This window comes from Solanum stenotomum, chromosome 2, assembly GCF_019186545.1.
Source record: "Solanum stenotomum isolate F172 chromosome 2, ASM1918654v1, whole genome shotgun sequence".
Taxonomy (NCBI): domain Eukaryota; kingdom Viridiplantae; phylum Streptophyta; class Magnoliopsida; order Solanales; family Solanaceae; genus Solanum; species Solanum stenotomum.
The window spans coordinates 5,692,887-5,710,367 of record NC_064283.1 but is presented as its reverse complement, the minus strand read 5'-3'; the positions used below and the strand labels follow the sequence as shown (position 1 = coordinate 5,710,367).

Sequence of the window (17,481 nt, the reverse complement as noted above, 5' to 3'; positions counted from 1 at the left end):
GATCGTCGCTAATTATGATATTTTGTAGTGACAATTTTATTTTGTCAGTAAAAGAAGTATTTGTAGTGACAACATGATTGTTTTTAACTACAAAATTGTAGAAATATAAAAATGTCACTAATTTATATATTTAGGGACAAAAAGAAAACTCGTATGTAAAAGGTAGTTTTTAGTGAGGAAATAATATTTATTCAACTACAAAATACATATGACATTAGAGACAAATGACGTCGTCACCAATTAAACTAAACAATTAGTGACACATCAATTTCGTCGGCCTTACTAACCTCTTTAGTGACGAAAACATACTATTACCTACAAAATTTTATAATTTCTATGACGACCAAGTTCGTCATAAATACTATACATTTTGAGTCGAAAATTATTTATGTAGTTAATAGAACTCTATTTAGTGACGATACACTAAATCGTCTCTGTATACATTTAGTGACCCATCATTTAGGTACGATTGATTGACGAATTATTTTTCGTCTGGAAATTTTTTTTGTGACGAAATATGACTTTTAAGTGACAAAATTGTTCGTCACTAATACTCAAAATTGTTGTAGTGGGAAGTTGTGACAGTAGATAAATTAGATAACGGAGGCATATGACGAAGTTGCATATGATGAGTGCGTTGAGGTGGGTCCACGGGTTGAGAGGAAGTTTGTACAGTGGGAGAAGCAGTCTGGGGTAACAATGGGTAGCCAGTGGGATCAACAACTAGAGGAATTATTGGCAATGACGAGAAAGCACTCGGCGTATTAGATGGAGATCTGGTCGGGGGACTTAAAGAAATGGATGACGAAGATTTTAAGAAGGATGTGGCTGGAATAGTGGACGCAAACAGCGGTGAATTTGGAGTGGTAGTAGATAAATTATTTGGTAAGGAGATCGAAGAGGATGCCCAAGGTATTGAGTTGGATAGAGTTGATGGGTGAGGACCTAGGATCGACATTGAAGCAAAAGGGAATGTGGTTTCATCAAAGCGAACATGTCGAGCTATATAGAGGCGGCCAGAGGCTATATCAAGGCAGCGATATCCATAATGTTTAGAGTTGTACCCAAGAAAAACACATGGCACACTACGAAAGTCAAACTTATGTTTATTATAGGGGCGAATGTAAGGAAAGCAGAGGCACCCAAAGGCTTTTAGAAGATTATAGTCAAGGGATCTGTGGAATGCAAGTTCAAATGGAGATCTGTTGTTGTTCGAAGGGGAAGGGAGACGATTTATTAGATATACGGCTGTATCAAACGCGAATTGCCAGTAACGGGAAGGAGAAGAACTGTGAGCTAAGAGGCTTAAGCCCGTTTAAACTATATGACGATGTTTACGTGCAACTTTGCCTTGTTGTTCATGTGTGTGAGGACAAGAAACTCGGTGAGAGATACCGAACTGAGAGAGGATGGGAGATAGAGCACAAAACTCACCACCCCAATCTGATTGGATTGACTTAATCTTAGTGTTAAATTGATTTTCCACAAACAACTTGAATTGGAGGAAAATGGAAGCAACTTCCGATTTCAATTTCATTGGAAATCCCCAGATAAAGTTGGAAAAATCATCAACAAAGACAAGAAAATATTTGTGACCTTCAAAAGATAAATGAGGGGCAGGACCCCAAACATCGACAAATAAGACTTGTAAAATAGATGAACTTTTATTAATTGAGATTGGAAGATGTAACTTTTGTGACTTGCCGAGTTGACAAGCACTACAAATTTGATTAAAATTGAAACTAGAACAAGGTAAACTATGCTTCTGTAAGACTTGATGGAGCACTCGTTTGTGGGGATGGCCTAGGCGAAGATGTCAGCACGCAGATGACGTCCTGGCTGAGAGGAAAGCTGATGGTGACTTGGAGGATGATTTCGAGTAAGATTGTTGGAGATTGAGTAAGTAGAGTCCATCATCACTCCGACCTGAAAGAAGAGGCGTCCTGGATGCTCGATCCTTAACAAGAAAATGAGAGGGATGAAATTCAAAAAACACGTCATTATCTCGAGCAAATCTTTGAACAGAGAGTAGACGTTTTGTGATTGAAGGGACATGAAGAATGTTATTAAGCGCAAGTGTTTTAGAAGGATGAGAACATAAGGAATTACTAGTGTGATGAATGGGAAGCCCTTGTCCGTTTCCAATGTGAACTTGATCCATACCTTTATAATCATCAACATAATGCAAGTTAGAAAGATCGGGGGTGATGTGATGTGTTGTGCCGCTGTCCGAATACCAATTCTGATGAGTGATAGGCGGTGACTGTTAAGACAAATATGCTGAGGCGGCCGGGCTGATTGTGTGATTGTATCGCTGGAAACAATTTGCTACGAGATGGTTCACACCATTACATATTTGACATCGCGAGCGAGAGTCAAGTGAGGGCCATGGATTTCCATTAGATGAGCCTCCTCGATATCCTTGTCTTCCACCACGTTTACCGCCTCGGTCCCTATTGTTACGACCTCGTCCTCTATGATTATTATGGTTATATTGACGATCGTTTTGAGAGAACCGCTGGCTGAAATTTGCAGAGGGATTTCCAGCCGAGTCTGGCATAGGCGAGGGTGACATTGAGAGTGATGATAAGGCCTGACCATGAATAAATTCATGGCTCAATAAAAGACTATGCAATTCACCAAAAGTAACGGGTTCTTGACGAGCCGAAAAAGTGGTTATGATGTCTTTGAACTCACACCGGAGACCTTTAAACATATAAATATTCTGATCAGGGAGACAAATTGGACGACCAGCAGCAGCTAATTCATCAATAAGGAGTTTGACTTTGTGAAGATATTGAGTGACGCTCAAATCATCTTGTTTTAAGTTTTGAAGCTGCATATGAAGGTTGAGGATTCTAGTGTTTGATGGAGACGAGAAAGCAGCTGCAAGAGCATCCCAAACAGCCTTTGCTGTGGATAGTCCAATAATTATTGGAATCGTTTCTTCAGAGAGAGACGAGATGATGAGACTCATAATTAATTGATCTTGTTTGATCCATCGAAGACATTCTGGATTAACAACACGTTGCTCTCCATCTTTTCCTTCAATATGAGGTGTTGGGTAGATGGTACTACCATCAATATAGCCAAAAAGATCTTGTCCTCGAAGAAACGGATGTCACGACCCGGGAGCACCCCCAAGTCGTAACAAGGCGTACTCGACCCCGAAGGGGTCTTATACAAGCCACATAGTCATTCATTGCATTCAATAATGAAAATAGTGCGGAATAATAAAAAAAAACTTATTTACATCCACACATTTAAACTTCTTAAAACAACTTTAAAAACACACAGCGGAAGTCTAAGTCTCACATGGCCATCTTAGACACAGTCGCAAAACATAAGTAGGGACACGACCCTTTACAATCAAAAGAAGTCTATTACATGAACAAAAGAACTTAAAAGTCTTGTCCTCAAATCCATGAGGACATACCAAGTCTTGGAGGAAAGCAATCCAACACTTCAAACTAGCTAGGAGGGATCACTTGCCGGAACCTACACTTATAGTAAAAATATGAAGAATATGGGTTAGTACACAAAATGTACTAAGTATGATGACCATGCAAAACATGCTTAAAAAGGGACATTTTAGTTAGAAACCATGCATTATGCCACCTTTTTGAAATATCATGAACAATAGCATAAAAGACATACAAGACAAGCATAACATCAAGTAAGTCATAATATCACCTTTAAACAATATCAACATGAAAACCTTTACCTTGGACCTTCACCTCAAGAAACCCTTATGCTATACCTCGTGCAATGTATGGATGACGTCCCATACCACCATCCATACTAAGGCACCACATTTAGGTCACTTAAAGTAACTTATCATTCCTTTCTTTCACCTTTGCACAATATTCATACATAAGAGGTATATCATTAATTAAGACATGACAAGGGAAAATAACTCGTAATATAACCCAAGTATAACATGCATAACATATTAAGCATTTAAGAGCCAACATTCTTTAATAACCTCATTTAGGGTACATTCATGTCACAGTCATTAGGATTTAGAGAAACTCACTATGACCCTCTCCAAGCCTACTCGTGCAATGTATAGGTAGCATCCCATACTACTACCTACACTTTGTAGAACCTGTCAAGAAACCATAATGAAATCTCACATGATGGGAAGTAAGCGTTTAACCGACATAGACCATGAGAGCTTGTCATGGAATCCGGTGTCATGAGTCCCCACACCGAAAAGAGGTGGTCTACTTGCCTAAGGAAGACCGGTATATATAGCTTAATGGATCCACTAGCTTCCTATGCGGGCACATAGTTTATGGGATAAGGTAGACGATCATTGAAACTCATGCCTAACTGTCGGGGGAGTTTCCATCTAACCAAATCCGCTCGGTGCTTAGCCTACATTCCCATAGAATAGTTCATTACTTTGACATCATCACACATGAAAGGGTGCCATAAGCCTACCGATTCAAGGTACATTATTTAACACATGAAAGGGTGCCATAAGCCTACCGATTCAAGGTACATTTAGGAAAGCTCATTAACTCCTCTTGAAAGGGTGCCATGGGCCTACCGATTCAAGTCTCATCATTAACCTTTATGGAAAGGTGCCATAGGCCTACCGAATCCAAGGTTCATTACTTATCATTAATGGAAGGGTGCCATTAGCCTACCGATCCAAGGTTCATTATAAGCATGTGTGGAAGGGTGCCATAAGCCTACCGATCCAAGGATTCAACAATCAACAATATAATCATTTATACAAGAAAATGATGCATAAGCCCTACCAATTCAAGGTATACTTTATATTGAAGAATCCTTCATATTATATCATCAACATTCATGAGTGTCATCAACACATCTCTGGATTTCCATACATCTCATAACTCAAACTTTAAAGCATCGATTCATCAATTCTCCATAGTTGGACATTTTGTCAAACACCTTGAAGGCATGTAATGGAATCAAAGAGCATGGAAAATAGGGTAGTAATTATGCAACCAAACCAGTGAACAACCTACAACAACACCTTTACATTCATAACATGATCACATTATCTTCATTGAATTCTCATTCGTATAATGTCATGATAACACTCCAATTTCTCATACTATGCCTTTAAGGCCATAAGCCTCACATACCAATACACCAACAATACACCATAAAATAAGCATGGGTAATGACATACTTCAACAATCTAAAGACCTTTAAACAAGTTTGATTCATATACATTCATTATCTAGCAACCCACTTCATAAAGGCATAAACTAGGAATAGAGAGAAATCATGGGTTCATGGAGTATTTTCATCTTAAATCGTCAATACAACAACAATATAACCATAAAGTGCCATTAGAAACCTTTTAAAACCATTTGGTGGAAGAACCCATGAGATTGAGTGAAAACCTAGATTTTTCATACTTTGAAATAACTTTGGATTTGGCTCCTTGAATGGAAAATTAGACAAGGATCAAGACCACCATACCTTTGCTATGATCTCCCACGAAATTTGATGAAGAAAGCCTTGAATCCAAAGCCCTAGCTCCCACTTCTTCTTCTTCTTAAATGGAGGATTGTAGAGAGGGAAATGTTTTTAGGGATGGGAATGAACTAATGGTATATAGGAAATAATATAAGTCCTTTGAAAAAAATGGTCCAACACTTAGAAAAAATTTCAGGCGGGTGAACAGTAAATGAACAGTAAAATCAGCTACTGGAATTTGCCTTTTTCTGCCGGACAGATTTTACGAAAATGGGCATAACTTCTTCGTCCGAACTCCGAATGAGGTGAAACGAAGTGAGTTAGGTAGCTAACTCAAAGGGCTTTCCATGGATATATTATTGGCCACCCAAATAATTTGTGTGCTAGGAGATATGACCCTCCAAAGTAGACCCTCGAAAAAGGCTTCACTTGGAAATTTTGGATTTTGATACGGTTGCTCTAAAATTTGGGTTAGACCCATTTCCCACTCAATTTGACCCCCTAAACAAGAATATGAAGTTGGATTTTCGAAAAACGAAACGGATCTTTTAATATACAGCTAAATAAGTTTCCGGTAACTTCCGAAGCACATTTTTAAGAACTTTTGATTCAAATTCAAATATAATCATTTCATTAAGTTCTCGACTCCAAACTCACATGTGAGGCTCTAGTTTCACTCTATCATTTTCCGAGTCGTTACAACGAAGAAATTTGTGTTTTTCATAAAAGGTAGTTTGTAGAGGTTAGTTTTATCGAGATATAGTGATGGGCGTTGTTGAGAGGGGAGGGAGACGAGTTGCTCGCTTGAGCCATAGTCGTCTGAGAGGTGGACGATAAGTCCGTGTTAGGCTCTGATACCATAATAGAACATGAAGGAAAGCTGAAATCTACAGCAACGTTAATGAATTGCTGCCTCTTTTATCTCTCTGATGTTTTTTTTGCCCTCTGTATATGTCTACCACCATATATATACACACATATAGTAATACAAATTGTATCTAACTAGGAGACCTAACTAGACTAAGTAAGCTATCCCTTGTCCTTAGGATTACTAGGTAGATTAGGAATTGTAGCCAAAGCAGGAGACGAGCTACATGTTCCAATACTCTCACATAAAAACAAATCGTTACAATTTAAGTGAAGTTAAAACTAAGGATAAAATGGTCATTTGCTTTTATTCATCTTCTCAAAAATGTTTCTTCTTACTGTTAGAGACTCGTTTGTATCGCCTGCCTTCTGTTTCTCCCTTCGAGAGGACAACATGTGGAAGCAGAGGCGAATCTCAAATTTGAAGACGATGGGTGCACTATCATAGCGTTAGTTAAAACATGCCACTCAATATTGATTCATGTACTATTTTTATTAAAATAAAAATAAAAATACATGTAATAACATATAATGAATTAAATAACTATAATAGATATAATTTGCTTTGTGAAGTGTCAATTTTTTATCTTCACTTTGTAGTTTGCACATGAGGTCGCTAGTTCAAAACTACCAACCCCCTTATTTTTATCAAATTTTTTTTTAACGAAAAAACAACAAAAAGAAACGTATTAAGTGGAATTCAAACCCAATTTCATCACCTCAAAATAAAGAGACACCCAATATTTAAACTGATGCATCCAATTAGTTTTAGTATTACATTAAGGCTAATAAAATATATCTTCTATTCAAGCTATATATACACATATATACATAATTTTTTTCGAAGTTAACGGGTGCGGGTGCGGGTGCACGTGCGCCCTCACGTAAGCATGTGTGTCCGCCTCTAGGTGGAAGCAGCGACGATATATGATATAAATAAAAAATTTTCCAAAATTTGATCCGATAATCGTTGTTTTTATTTATTTTTTTGGAAAAGGGTCAAAATTGCCCCTGAATTCTGCGAAATAGACCACTTATACCCTTCGTTACATTTTGGGATAAAAATGCCCCCGCCGTTATCCTAAGAGACCACAAATACCCTCAAGATTTAACACCCCAAATTTTTAGTGACGTGGCAAGCCAAGTGGGATTAACCCCTCCACCTAAGCGCTGCCAACTAGGATTCACTACAAAAGAACTAGACCTTTAGAAAGTCCAGAATATCGTCATTAAAGGTTTTAACTTATTTTTTAACATTAAATTCTAATTTTGTGTTTTTTTCTTCATTATTTTAAAAAAATCATAAATGATATCGATCAAGGAAGAGTTTGAAGACACTATATGTTTTATTTTTATGTCATATGTAAATGCATAAAATGTACAATTATGCATTATGTAGTAGGAGATTTGAATCGAGAAGTAATTTTGATGATTTTTGTAATAATAGTGGATGTTTTTAATATTGATAGTGCATGTTATTTATTTTAGAAAATTAAATTGCAACCAAAAAATAATTATCATATTTTTTCAATAAAGAAAAATATGTACTAAAAATCACTCATAACCTTTAGTAGCAATATTTTGAGATTTGGTGGCAACTTTTATCGCCACTAAAGGTTTAGTTTTTTTGTAGTGAATCCAAGTTGGCAACGGTTAGGTGGAGAGATTAGTCTCATATGGCTTGCCACATCACTAAAAATTTGGGTAGTTAACTCTTGAGGGTATTTTTGGTCTTTTGGGGTAGCGACGGGGGTATTTTTTTATCCAAAATGTAATGAAGGATATAAGTGGTATATTTCGCATATTTTAAGGGTATTTTTGACCCTTTTCCACTTTTTTTTAGAAAAAAAAAATTGTAACAACTTTTGGCTCATTAGAAAATACTGAAATATTAATTTTTAAAATTTCTTTAATGAATTCGTCCTTAAGGCCTTAAAAATTATAAAAAAGATATCATGCTAAAAATTGTCAAATATAAAATGCAATTAGAATTTTTTTAGAAAATCATAATTATTAATCTAGTGTTATTACTTGTCAACAATCACATTTCTCACACCCACAATTTTTAAATTATCCAACCTTTCTAGCACATAAAAATAAATCGTTACAATTTAAGCGAACTTAAAACTAAGGATAAAATAGTCAGTTTTTTATTCGCCCTTTCCCGTAAAAAAGTAGTATAAAAATTGAGACGTAAGGAACTCACTTAAGTTTTTGTTTTTTTCCTTTTGTTACAGACTCGTTTGTATTGCCTTCTGTTTCTTCCTTCATTTAAATTCCTTCTCATCCCTTTTGCATCGCCTTCTGTTTCTTCCCTCTACGTTCCTTTGCTTCTCCTATGGTTTGTATCACTCAAAGGAAGTGTATGATATCGATAGCTTTGATCAGTTTCAATTGTGCTCCAATGATCGTCCAATGATCATCGACGATGAAGTCGATTCAGTTTCACCTGTTTTCCATAGAAATAAGGTGGAGATAGTTGTTTCTTTCAAGAGGACAACTTGTGAAAGCAGAGGCGACCCTAAAATTTGAAGACAATGGGTGCACTATCAATAACTAATTCATGTTAGTTAAAGCATATCAGCCAATATCGATTTGTGTGCTATATTTATTAAACATAGAAATATAAAACTAATGTAATAAAATGTAATGAATTTAATAATAACTATAACCTCAAAATAAAGAGACACCCAATATTTAAACCAATACACCCAATTAGTTTCAGTATTATATTAAGGCTAATAAAATATATCTTATGTTCAAGCTATATATATATATATATAATTTTTTCGAAGTTAACAAGTGTACGTGCACTCTCACATAAGCACGTGGATCCGCCTCTCAATGACTCTTGTTGTTATTTCTTTTTAGAAAAAAATAAAAATGTATAACAACTTTTGGCTCATTAACAAAAATTGAAATATTAATTTTTTAAAATTTCTTTAATAAATTCATATTTAAGACCTAGTAATTATATATAAAAAAATATTATATGAAAAATGGTCAAATATAAAATACAATTAGAATTTTTATCATAAAATCATTAATTACTAATTTAGTCTGGTCAACAATCACATTTCTTAGGTCAATTATTTTTAAATTATCCAAATATTGTCTCCATTAAAACAAACCGTTACAATTGAAGTGAAGTTAAACTAAGGTTAAGATGGTCATTTGCTTTATTTGTCTTCTCCAAAATCACTTAAATTTTTGTTTCTTCTTACTGTTAGAGAACTTGTTTGTATCGCCTGCCTTCTGTTTCTTCTTTATCTCGTTTGTATCGGCTTCTGTTTCTTCCTTCTAAGTTCCTTCTTCTTCTCTAGTTTGTATTGCTCAACGGAATTTGAAGGGATGTCGATAGCTTCGGTCGGTTCCTGTGCTCCGATGATCGCCGGCGATGAAGTCGATTCGATTTCAGCTGGTTTCAATGGTAACAAGGTGGAGATAGCTATTCCTTTCGAGAGGGCAGCAGGTGGAAGCGGAGACGACGGTGTCTATGAGACGAAAGTGAGGGTTGAGGTTCCTATTCCGAGGAACTGGTTGATTCCGTCGGCTAGATCGACTGATCATTCTAAGTTGTTGGTTCAAAACCACCGGAATTTCAAGGAGAGTGGGATGCCGGTGAGGTTTATGGTGTTTAAGGATGGATCGTGGGTGGATTTCGAGAAAAAAACCATGGATGTGCTGGTTTCAGCTTTTGTGAGTGGCGAGGCTATGGTTGAGATGGAAATGGAAGGGTGTAAATTGATTTTTGATTTTTATCGAATGATAGGAATCAATTTGGACAGTGGGAATGAGCTGCCCATCGCTTGGATTGATGTCGGTGGTAAGGGTTTTTACCCTAAGGTCTTCATTGAGGGTTCAGAAAATCTCGATAAAAACGAGGTAAATGTTGATGAAAAGTTCTCCTCGGAGAATCGTAAGATTGAACTTGAGATAAAAATCATTGAAAGGAACTCAGCTGGAGACGAGTTAGGAAAGAGGAAGAGGGAAAGTGAGGAAAACGAAGTGATGAGGGAAGTAGGCAGTTCATCTAGGAATGTGATAGAGCAGCGTGTTGTCTCTACGCCTACTGAATTGCTTTCACCAAAGTGGCCTAGGACAAGGTCATTGGGGAACGAGGAGGAAAACTATCGGAAGGTAAGGGGTTTACTGTTTTCTGTTTTGAAAGCTGGTGTTACAGTCACTGCTGTTCATCAGTGCACTAGAACCGGGCCAGTGGAACAGGCCCGGTTTGAAGTTTTCAGAAATAATGTGCAGATAGTTAAAAGAGCTAGAGGGGACGCCAGGGTTGAGTATGCCTGGTATGGGACCTCGTCGGCGAAAATGGTTAGTGTCATGTGGCGTGGTTTTCAAATGCAGAGAATTGTTCCCGGTTACCATACTCACGGTGTTGGTATCTACCTGTCGCCTTTATGCTCACCTCAAAATAGGTATGCGCTGCTCTTGAACTAGTTTATTATTGGTGTTTTCTTAATTGTTGCTTATGTTCATTTATTTTTTGGTACTTGTTATTGGTTGTGTGTGTAGTGAAATGATGTGCGAGATAGATGAAAATGGTGAAAAGCATATCATGTTATGTCGAGTTATATTGGGAAAGCTCGAGAAGGTTGAGTTAGGATCTCAGCAGCTGTTTCCGTCAAGTGCGGATTTTGATACTGGAGTTGATGACTTAATCAATCCAAAGCTGCATGTGGTATGGTGTAGCAATATGAACACCCACATTCTACCATTGTTTATAGTCAGTTATAAATCTGGTTTTCATATGTCAGGTATGTATTGCTCCTTTTCGTTATTCATTCCTTTCAATTACTTTTAATTGTCGCAAGAGAAACGGAACAGTCAAGTGCAAATACAGGTCGACTGAATGGTGGTGCTCATGCTCATAGCGCATTGATTCTATTAAAGCTACAGAGTTCACTTCCCCCACCAAAAAATCTGGAGTTCCAAAGTTTGTATAGCTCCTATCAGGTAAGTTTGGATTTCCCTTTTTAACACTGGTTATTCAAGGATTTACTATATACAGGTGGTGAATCTGGTTTCAAGACCATTATTTTGATCTTGACTTCTAATACAAATTGTTCACAGGAAGGCAAAGTAGGGAAAGAAATTTTCATGACACAGTTACGATCTCTTGTTGGTGAGGACTTGTTGCATTCAATTATTCAGGAAGTCCATGGCTGAGATGAGGTTCTTTTTGTGTAATTTTGTTGGGATGAAATGGGATGTTTTCTCATTGATAAGTCCAACTTGTACAAAAGAAGTTGTTCTAGTGATAATATTAAAAGGCTCAGGATGTTTTTGCCTTTTAATGAAGTAAAACCTGTTCAAACAACTACCTGCATGTGGAATTTTGTTTGGGAATCGTCTAGCTATAATGTGCACATCCCGCCTTCTTTAAGGGAGGCTTGAGTATGGCTTCACAGAAATATGATTTGATATGGTTTATCTTACAGTTTTTTTCCCGTCTCTGTTCTTCATGTTCTTTGGATATTGTGTGGACCTTCTCGTGTTTGGATTTTAACCTTTTCCTTTTTATTTTATCTATATCACTCTATGTAACTTGGGAGACTTTTACATATATTTTACATATATCTCTGATTGCCAGAAAGAGAATCACATTCATTTGATCACGATCCTTGTCAGAATTAGCAGCTTAAGTTGGTCGTTGATATTTCCTGTGCTTTGAATGGTTATTTAATCAGGGCCTTGCTTTACTCGTGCATGATGCATATACATAGTGTTGCATGTGAGTAGTTTGTTTTTTGAAACATTCTATGTTAGTGAAGCTTGAGGCATGAATTATAGGGACGTGCCTGCTTTTGAGTTGTGACTAGGATGCTAGACTATGTTAACAAACACACCCTTCAATTTATGTGACTTATTTTTTAGTTTGTTCCAAAAGAATGCTCCCTGTTCAAATTTGGGAACAATTTATGTGTAACTTTCCACTTTTTCTTTGATCACAAGCTTTTATAGCCACACATACTTCAACCGTTTGTGACCACAAAAATGTTATGGCATGTCTAATAGCACAAGTTTCAAAAGTTACCTTGTTTATTCGTAATCGTCGTGCTCAATCAAATAGGGTCATATAAAATGAAATAGAGGGAATAATTGATTCGGTACATGGTTGTATGGACCTTGCTTTGTGTTTATGTGATTCATGCAAACTATCTGTTGCATGTAAGAAGTTTGGTTTCACTAGTAAGTATTCTAGTTTGTGTAAAGGTATGTGCTTTATATGGAGGTGCTTGCCTTCGAATGGTGATGAGGGTGGCAGCTTTATTAACATATAGTTGGTTTATTATTGATTGATCATCTGTGGTATAGAACCAACTGAAGTGCTGTCTCATGCAATGATGTTTTGCTTTCTGGTGAGTGGAAGTATTTATGACGTTCACTTGCATGTCTACTTTCTTTTAATGTGTTGTACGTTTTTGTGTGCATGAGTTTTTTTTTTCCTTGAGCAAAAATTATGTTCAGGTCCTTGGATTTCACTGGAAGAAGAACATTAGAAATCTTCTTTCAGTTAACTGATTTCCTGCTTAATCATTTGTGTATTATGCCACGGGGTGGGAAGATATATGTATTGCCTGTTCTTAGGGTGAGATAAGATCTCATTACCACTTGGAGGTCCTTGCATAGTCATGATAAAGGTAAAATATTTAAGAGAAAATGTTTTAGCAATTTTGATAAATAAATTAACTAGAAGCAACTTATGTGATCAGTTGTTGCTTGTGGCATAGAAGTAAACAATCTGTCTATGACACGTGGCAAATATGACTGTGGAGTATAATGTGGACACTAGGTGCTTACCCTCATGCTTGTGTTGCTGATTAAAAGATGAGTAATTTTCCTTTAAATGAGGTAGGTGTATTTGCATGTCTAGTGGATGCTTTAACTTCTCAAGGCTGGCTGCTTTTAATGGAATTAGGGTTATATATCTAGCTGTTTTCAGTGTTAGAACGGAAAATTACTGGAAAAAGTTCTGTATCAGATATAGTTAAGTTTATAACAGTTGATGGCTAGTGGCAGTAGTGCGATGTCAGCATACAGGGGTATCATGTTTTTCAGCACACTGTTTTCCTTTATACAAGAATGCAAAGTTTTTGAATGTTTACATTGGTCTATACTATCCACCAACTACATGTACTGTGGTTGAATTTTGACAGTGCGGATCATATCCTCCATTTAGTGGGTTGCATATTTAGCTTGATGAATGATTTAAAGATGCTTAACTGGGTTAATAAGTCTCTACTCGTAAGCTGTAGAGGGCATAACAGATAGTTGGCAAAATAGAACACATTAAATGTGATTTCAACCTTCCATTGATGGCCAACCAGGGCCGACTTTATTCATGAACTCAAAACTGAACAAAAATCTATTTGGGTTGGGATTTATAAACGAGGAGGTGTTCAGATTTACAGTTTGAGCAGACGTGCTTTAGTTAGGCGGCCTAATTGGCAAATATAGGATGCCATTCATTTGTTACTGCTGGAATCAGAAATGTGGTTGTTGTGATTTTTTTTCTGTATTTTGATTATTTACTTTGTATTTTTCCACTCGTTTGGCGAGGGAAATGATGTTCAACTTAAGTTTCTGTTAGACAAATTTCCCAGTCTTAGTGCCAAAAACCAGGCTACATTAAAATAATGTTCAACTTAGTTTTCTATTGGAAGATCTTCCTAGTCTTAGTGCCAAATCTAGCTACGTAGCAGTAAGAAAACCATAATTTCTTTGCTGTGCTTATATTCACTTCGGTGTAGTGCAGTTTTTGTTTGTTCAGTTACTTACTGAGCGTCTCCATCTGTTTGTTATTTCTCTGGAATAGACTGTAAGTTGGGGGTCGACCTTATATTCCTTTCGTTCAGCACAAGGTTCAAGAATCCGTTAGATGTTTCTATCCCTCTCATAGATGTTGTGTACCTTTACTTTGACTCTTTAACTTTTTCTTCTAGTACATATGTGACCCTCAACCTGTATTTTTTGCTAGCTCACATACTGTTCTTTCAAATAATTGTAGAGGATTTGTGTAATTTGAACACTTTAGTTGGGATCCAAGGGCAGACATCTTTGCTTCATGCAGAGTTTAAGACAGAATAAGATGGAGAAAAGTGGAAAAAGATCATAAATTGGTATTTGATCCATGTTATTAGTATATCTTGAGTGAGCCACCTTTTCTTATAAATTAGATATTACAACAACTGCTAGGCCTTAGTCCCAAACAAGTTGGGGTCAGGTATATGAACTTTCACTGACCATGTTCTCCATTTAAGCTCAATCCATATCATTATCGTACCAAACAAAAATAAATGTGAAAACAAAGTTAAATATATATAAAAGTAATTGTAGTAGTACCAATAGTAATAATAGTAGTAATATTAGAAGTTCTCTATATTTTCACTGGCATATATAATTCTATCATAAGATCAAGATACTCCTAGAAAAGCAGTAGATTCAAATTAGCATACTAACAAGACTAAAACTTATTCCCAACTAGTAGATATCACATATATGGATCCTTTTTTTTCCATATTTCTCTTAAATTAGATGACTTGGTGAAGTTATCTTGTGGGCTTTCACTTCTCTCGCTGGTGGAATGTCAGGAGTGAAAATGTTGTACTTTGCTGTCATTTGAATGATGCGGTGGTTGTTATTTTTTCTATTTCCACCTTTAACTACCATTATTCCAAAAGATATCTCATCTTCCTTTTTCATGATGCACATGTTCGGTAGTATCTATTGTACAGCCTTGAAAAACATGAGTTTGGTCTTTTCACCATCACTTAGTTCAATGAGTTTCAACAAGTCGGTATGTTTTCTTCGCTAGCACCCTTCTTGCTTGATTGTCCAAATAGTGAAAGCATTTTCATGAACTACTAATCTTAATCAAGCTTTTAATTTCATGATGGTGTTCATGGAATCATCAATATTTGGCATGATTTCTCATAAACACGCACTGTTAAATTTCCCTACAAATGAAATAATTACCAGAAAGGTGTTCTGACAAGTTAAATAGCATGAATGTGGATATATAACATAGAGGCTAAAATTCTCCATGTATCAACTTGTTGCAACTGATCTGAAGTGCTGAAATTCATATGAATTCCTTTTTGATATAACAGATTATTTATTTAAGCATAATTGTCATCCTCTTATGATTTGGAGTAATAAGTGATGATTGTTGGACTATGGATGCAGTATGTTGAAGACCCATGAGTTATCTAGATTTATTAGGTAGTTATTAATGTTTCATAATGGCATTTATTTTTTTGAAACTGGTAACGTTTGTATTTCATATAGTACTTAGGTAGTACTGAAAAACCATATTTACAAATAAGCAGAAAGGAAGTACAATCTATCCAAAAACTGAACCAATTCTAAATGGACCCTAAAACATCTATGATTGACTCAGTTTCATTGGAGTAAACATTTGTACACCAAAAGCAGAACAACAAAATACAATTAAGCTTCACTTCCTGCACGTTGTTGTTCCTATTCTCAAAACATCTATCGTTTCTCTCCCTCCATATAGTCCACCAAATACAAGCAGGGATCATCCTCCATCTTTCTCTGTTTGTAGCCCCAATTCCAGCCATCTCCCAACTGAATAGAGTCTCATCAATCCTGCTAGGCATACTCCAAGATATGCCTGTGAGATTAAGGAAAATCTGCCACAGCTATTCAGTAAAGTTGCAATGTAAGAAGAGATGTCTCACTGGCTCATTAGCCTTACCACATAAGGAACATCTGTTGCAGTTTCATAATTAGTTTGTAAATTATTAATTACTCCCTCCATTCACTTTTACTTGTCCACTCTGGACTTTGCACACCCCATAAGAAATAATGATTGAAATGAGTGTTTTACCATAATACTCATATAAATTGATGTTTAATATTAGGTCTTGGAAAATGATTTGGTGAATAAGTAATTAATGCTAAGGGTAAAACATGGAAAAAATCAATTGTCTTTATAAAAGTGACTAGTAAAATTGAATATCTATGTTTGGAATGGTAGACAAAAGTGAACGAAGGGAGTACATCTTAAATTTTAATCAAATTTTAGCTGTTTAATAGATCACAGTACACTACAAGAATCTGATTACCTGAATCTGAGTACTAATTAGATACTCCCTTAGGTATATCTTTAATGACTATAGGCCATCTTCTGCTCTCCTCAATGTTACCTTATTGTAGGAGTTATTGAAAGGGACAAAATGCTGACCTATCCTATTACTTTTTTTCTCTTCAGTTAAAAGAAACATTTTCTTTGTCTTGTTTCTCCTCGTAACGGTCTTATGGCTTTTCTTTCGGGCTGTAATCTTCTTGGACTTGGATAATTCATGTAAGAGTGCCCATTGTACCAGCTTGTTTCTTAATTTTATTTCTCATAAACAGCACTTCTACATAAGTTCCCTTGCCAGTGAAATAATTACCGCAAAAGAAATGTGGCAATTTAAGCAACATGAAAATACAAATATTTTATAACGTAGCTTGCTAAATTTACTGTGTATTAATTACTTGTGACTTGTAAACATGCTGAGAATCATAATAAAGTTTTTCTTGGTTATATTTGAGAAGTTCTTCCTTGGTGGTCTCCATTAACTCATGAGTGACATAGTGAAAACTCATTAGTTTTGTCCAGATTTATCCGGTAGTAATAACTTCCATAGTCACGTTGGTTGTTTGTAAAGCAATAAATACACATGATAACTGTGATAAAAAAATTTAGCTTTTAATAGATTACAGTACATTGTAAATCTGATTATGCACAATAATGGAACAGTATCTGATTAAGTGAATCATACTCCTGATTAATTACTCTTTGGGCACATATTTCACATGGCTATAGTCTATTTTCTGCTCTTTCCAATCGCACCTTTGCTTATTATCTATTGAAAGGATGAAAATGTTAAGCTATTTTACACACTGTTTTTTGACTGTATGTCGTCTCTCCTTGGGTATAGGTCTTACTGACTACTCATTAGACCCACGGCCTTCTTGGACTTGGATGATTTATGTTAGGGTGCACAAGGTCTCAGCACTTGTCTCCTAATTTGATGGAGTGGTTTCACTTCTCAAAGGCAGGCGTTGTCTTCTGTTTTCATCACTCTTCGTTCGTCATATCATTGTTATATGAAGGAGTGG

General features: G+C 36.1%; 3 protein-coding genes across 5 annotated transcripts in view; 2 read left to right on the top strand and 1 right to left on the bottom strand.

The window, feature by feature from the left end:
* Positions 1-17,481, top strand: part of LOC125857041 (ergosterol biosynthetic protein 28) — a 257,213-nt gene that overhangs the window by 209,207 nt on the left and 30,525 nt on the right. The window lies entirely within an intron of this gene.
* Positions 2,267-2,977, bottom strand: LOC125854762 (uncharacterized). Its single transcript, XM_049534336.1, has one exon. It carries the CDS (start codon positions 2,975-2,977, stop codon positions 2,267-2,269), a length of 711 nt encoding a protein of 236 aa, XP_049390293.1.
* LOC125857030 (inactive poly [ADP-ribose] polymerase RCD1-like) lies at positions 9,582-11,666 on the top strand. The gene is made up of 4 exons (XM_049536698.1): positions 9,582-10,763; positions 10,861-11,102; positions 11,189-11,301; positions 11,419-11,666. Exons 1-4 carry the CDS (start codon positions 9,682-9,684, stop codon positions 11,512-11,514), a joined length of 1,533 nt encoding a protein of 510 aa, XP_049392655.1. The 5' UTR covers positions 9,582-9,681; the 3' UTR covers positions 11,515-11,666.

What these genes read in the sequence shown, in the direction of transcription:
- LOC125854762 (XM_049534336.1), bottom strand. Translation starts at nt 2,977, where the DNA reads ATGAGTCTCATCATCTCGTCTCTCTCTGAAGAAACGATTCCAATAATT.
- LOC125857030 (XM_049536698.1), top strand. Translation starts at nt 9,682, where the DNA reads ATGTCGATAGCTTCGGTCGGTTCCTGTGCTCCGATGATCGCCGGCGAT. An exon ending in TTATGCTCACCTCAAAATAG is followed by an intron (nt 10,764 to 10,860) that starts GTATGCGCTGCT and finishes TTGTGTGTGTAG; the next exon opens with TGAAATGATGTGCGAGATAG. An exon ending in GTTTGTATAGCTCCTATCAG is followed by an intron (nt 11,302 to 11,418) that starts GTAAGTTTGGAT and finishes AATTGTTCACAG; the next exon opens with GAAGGCAAAGTAGGGAAAGA.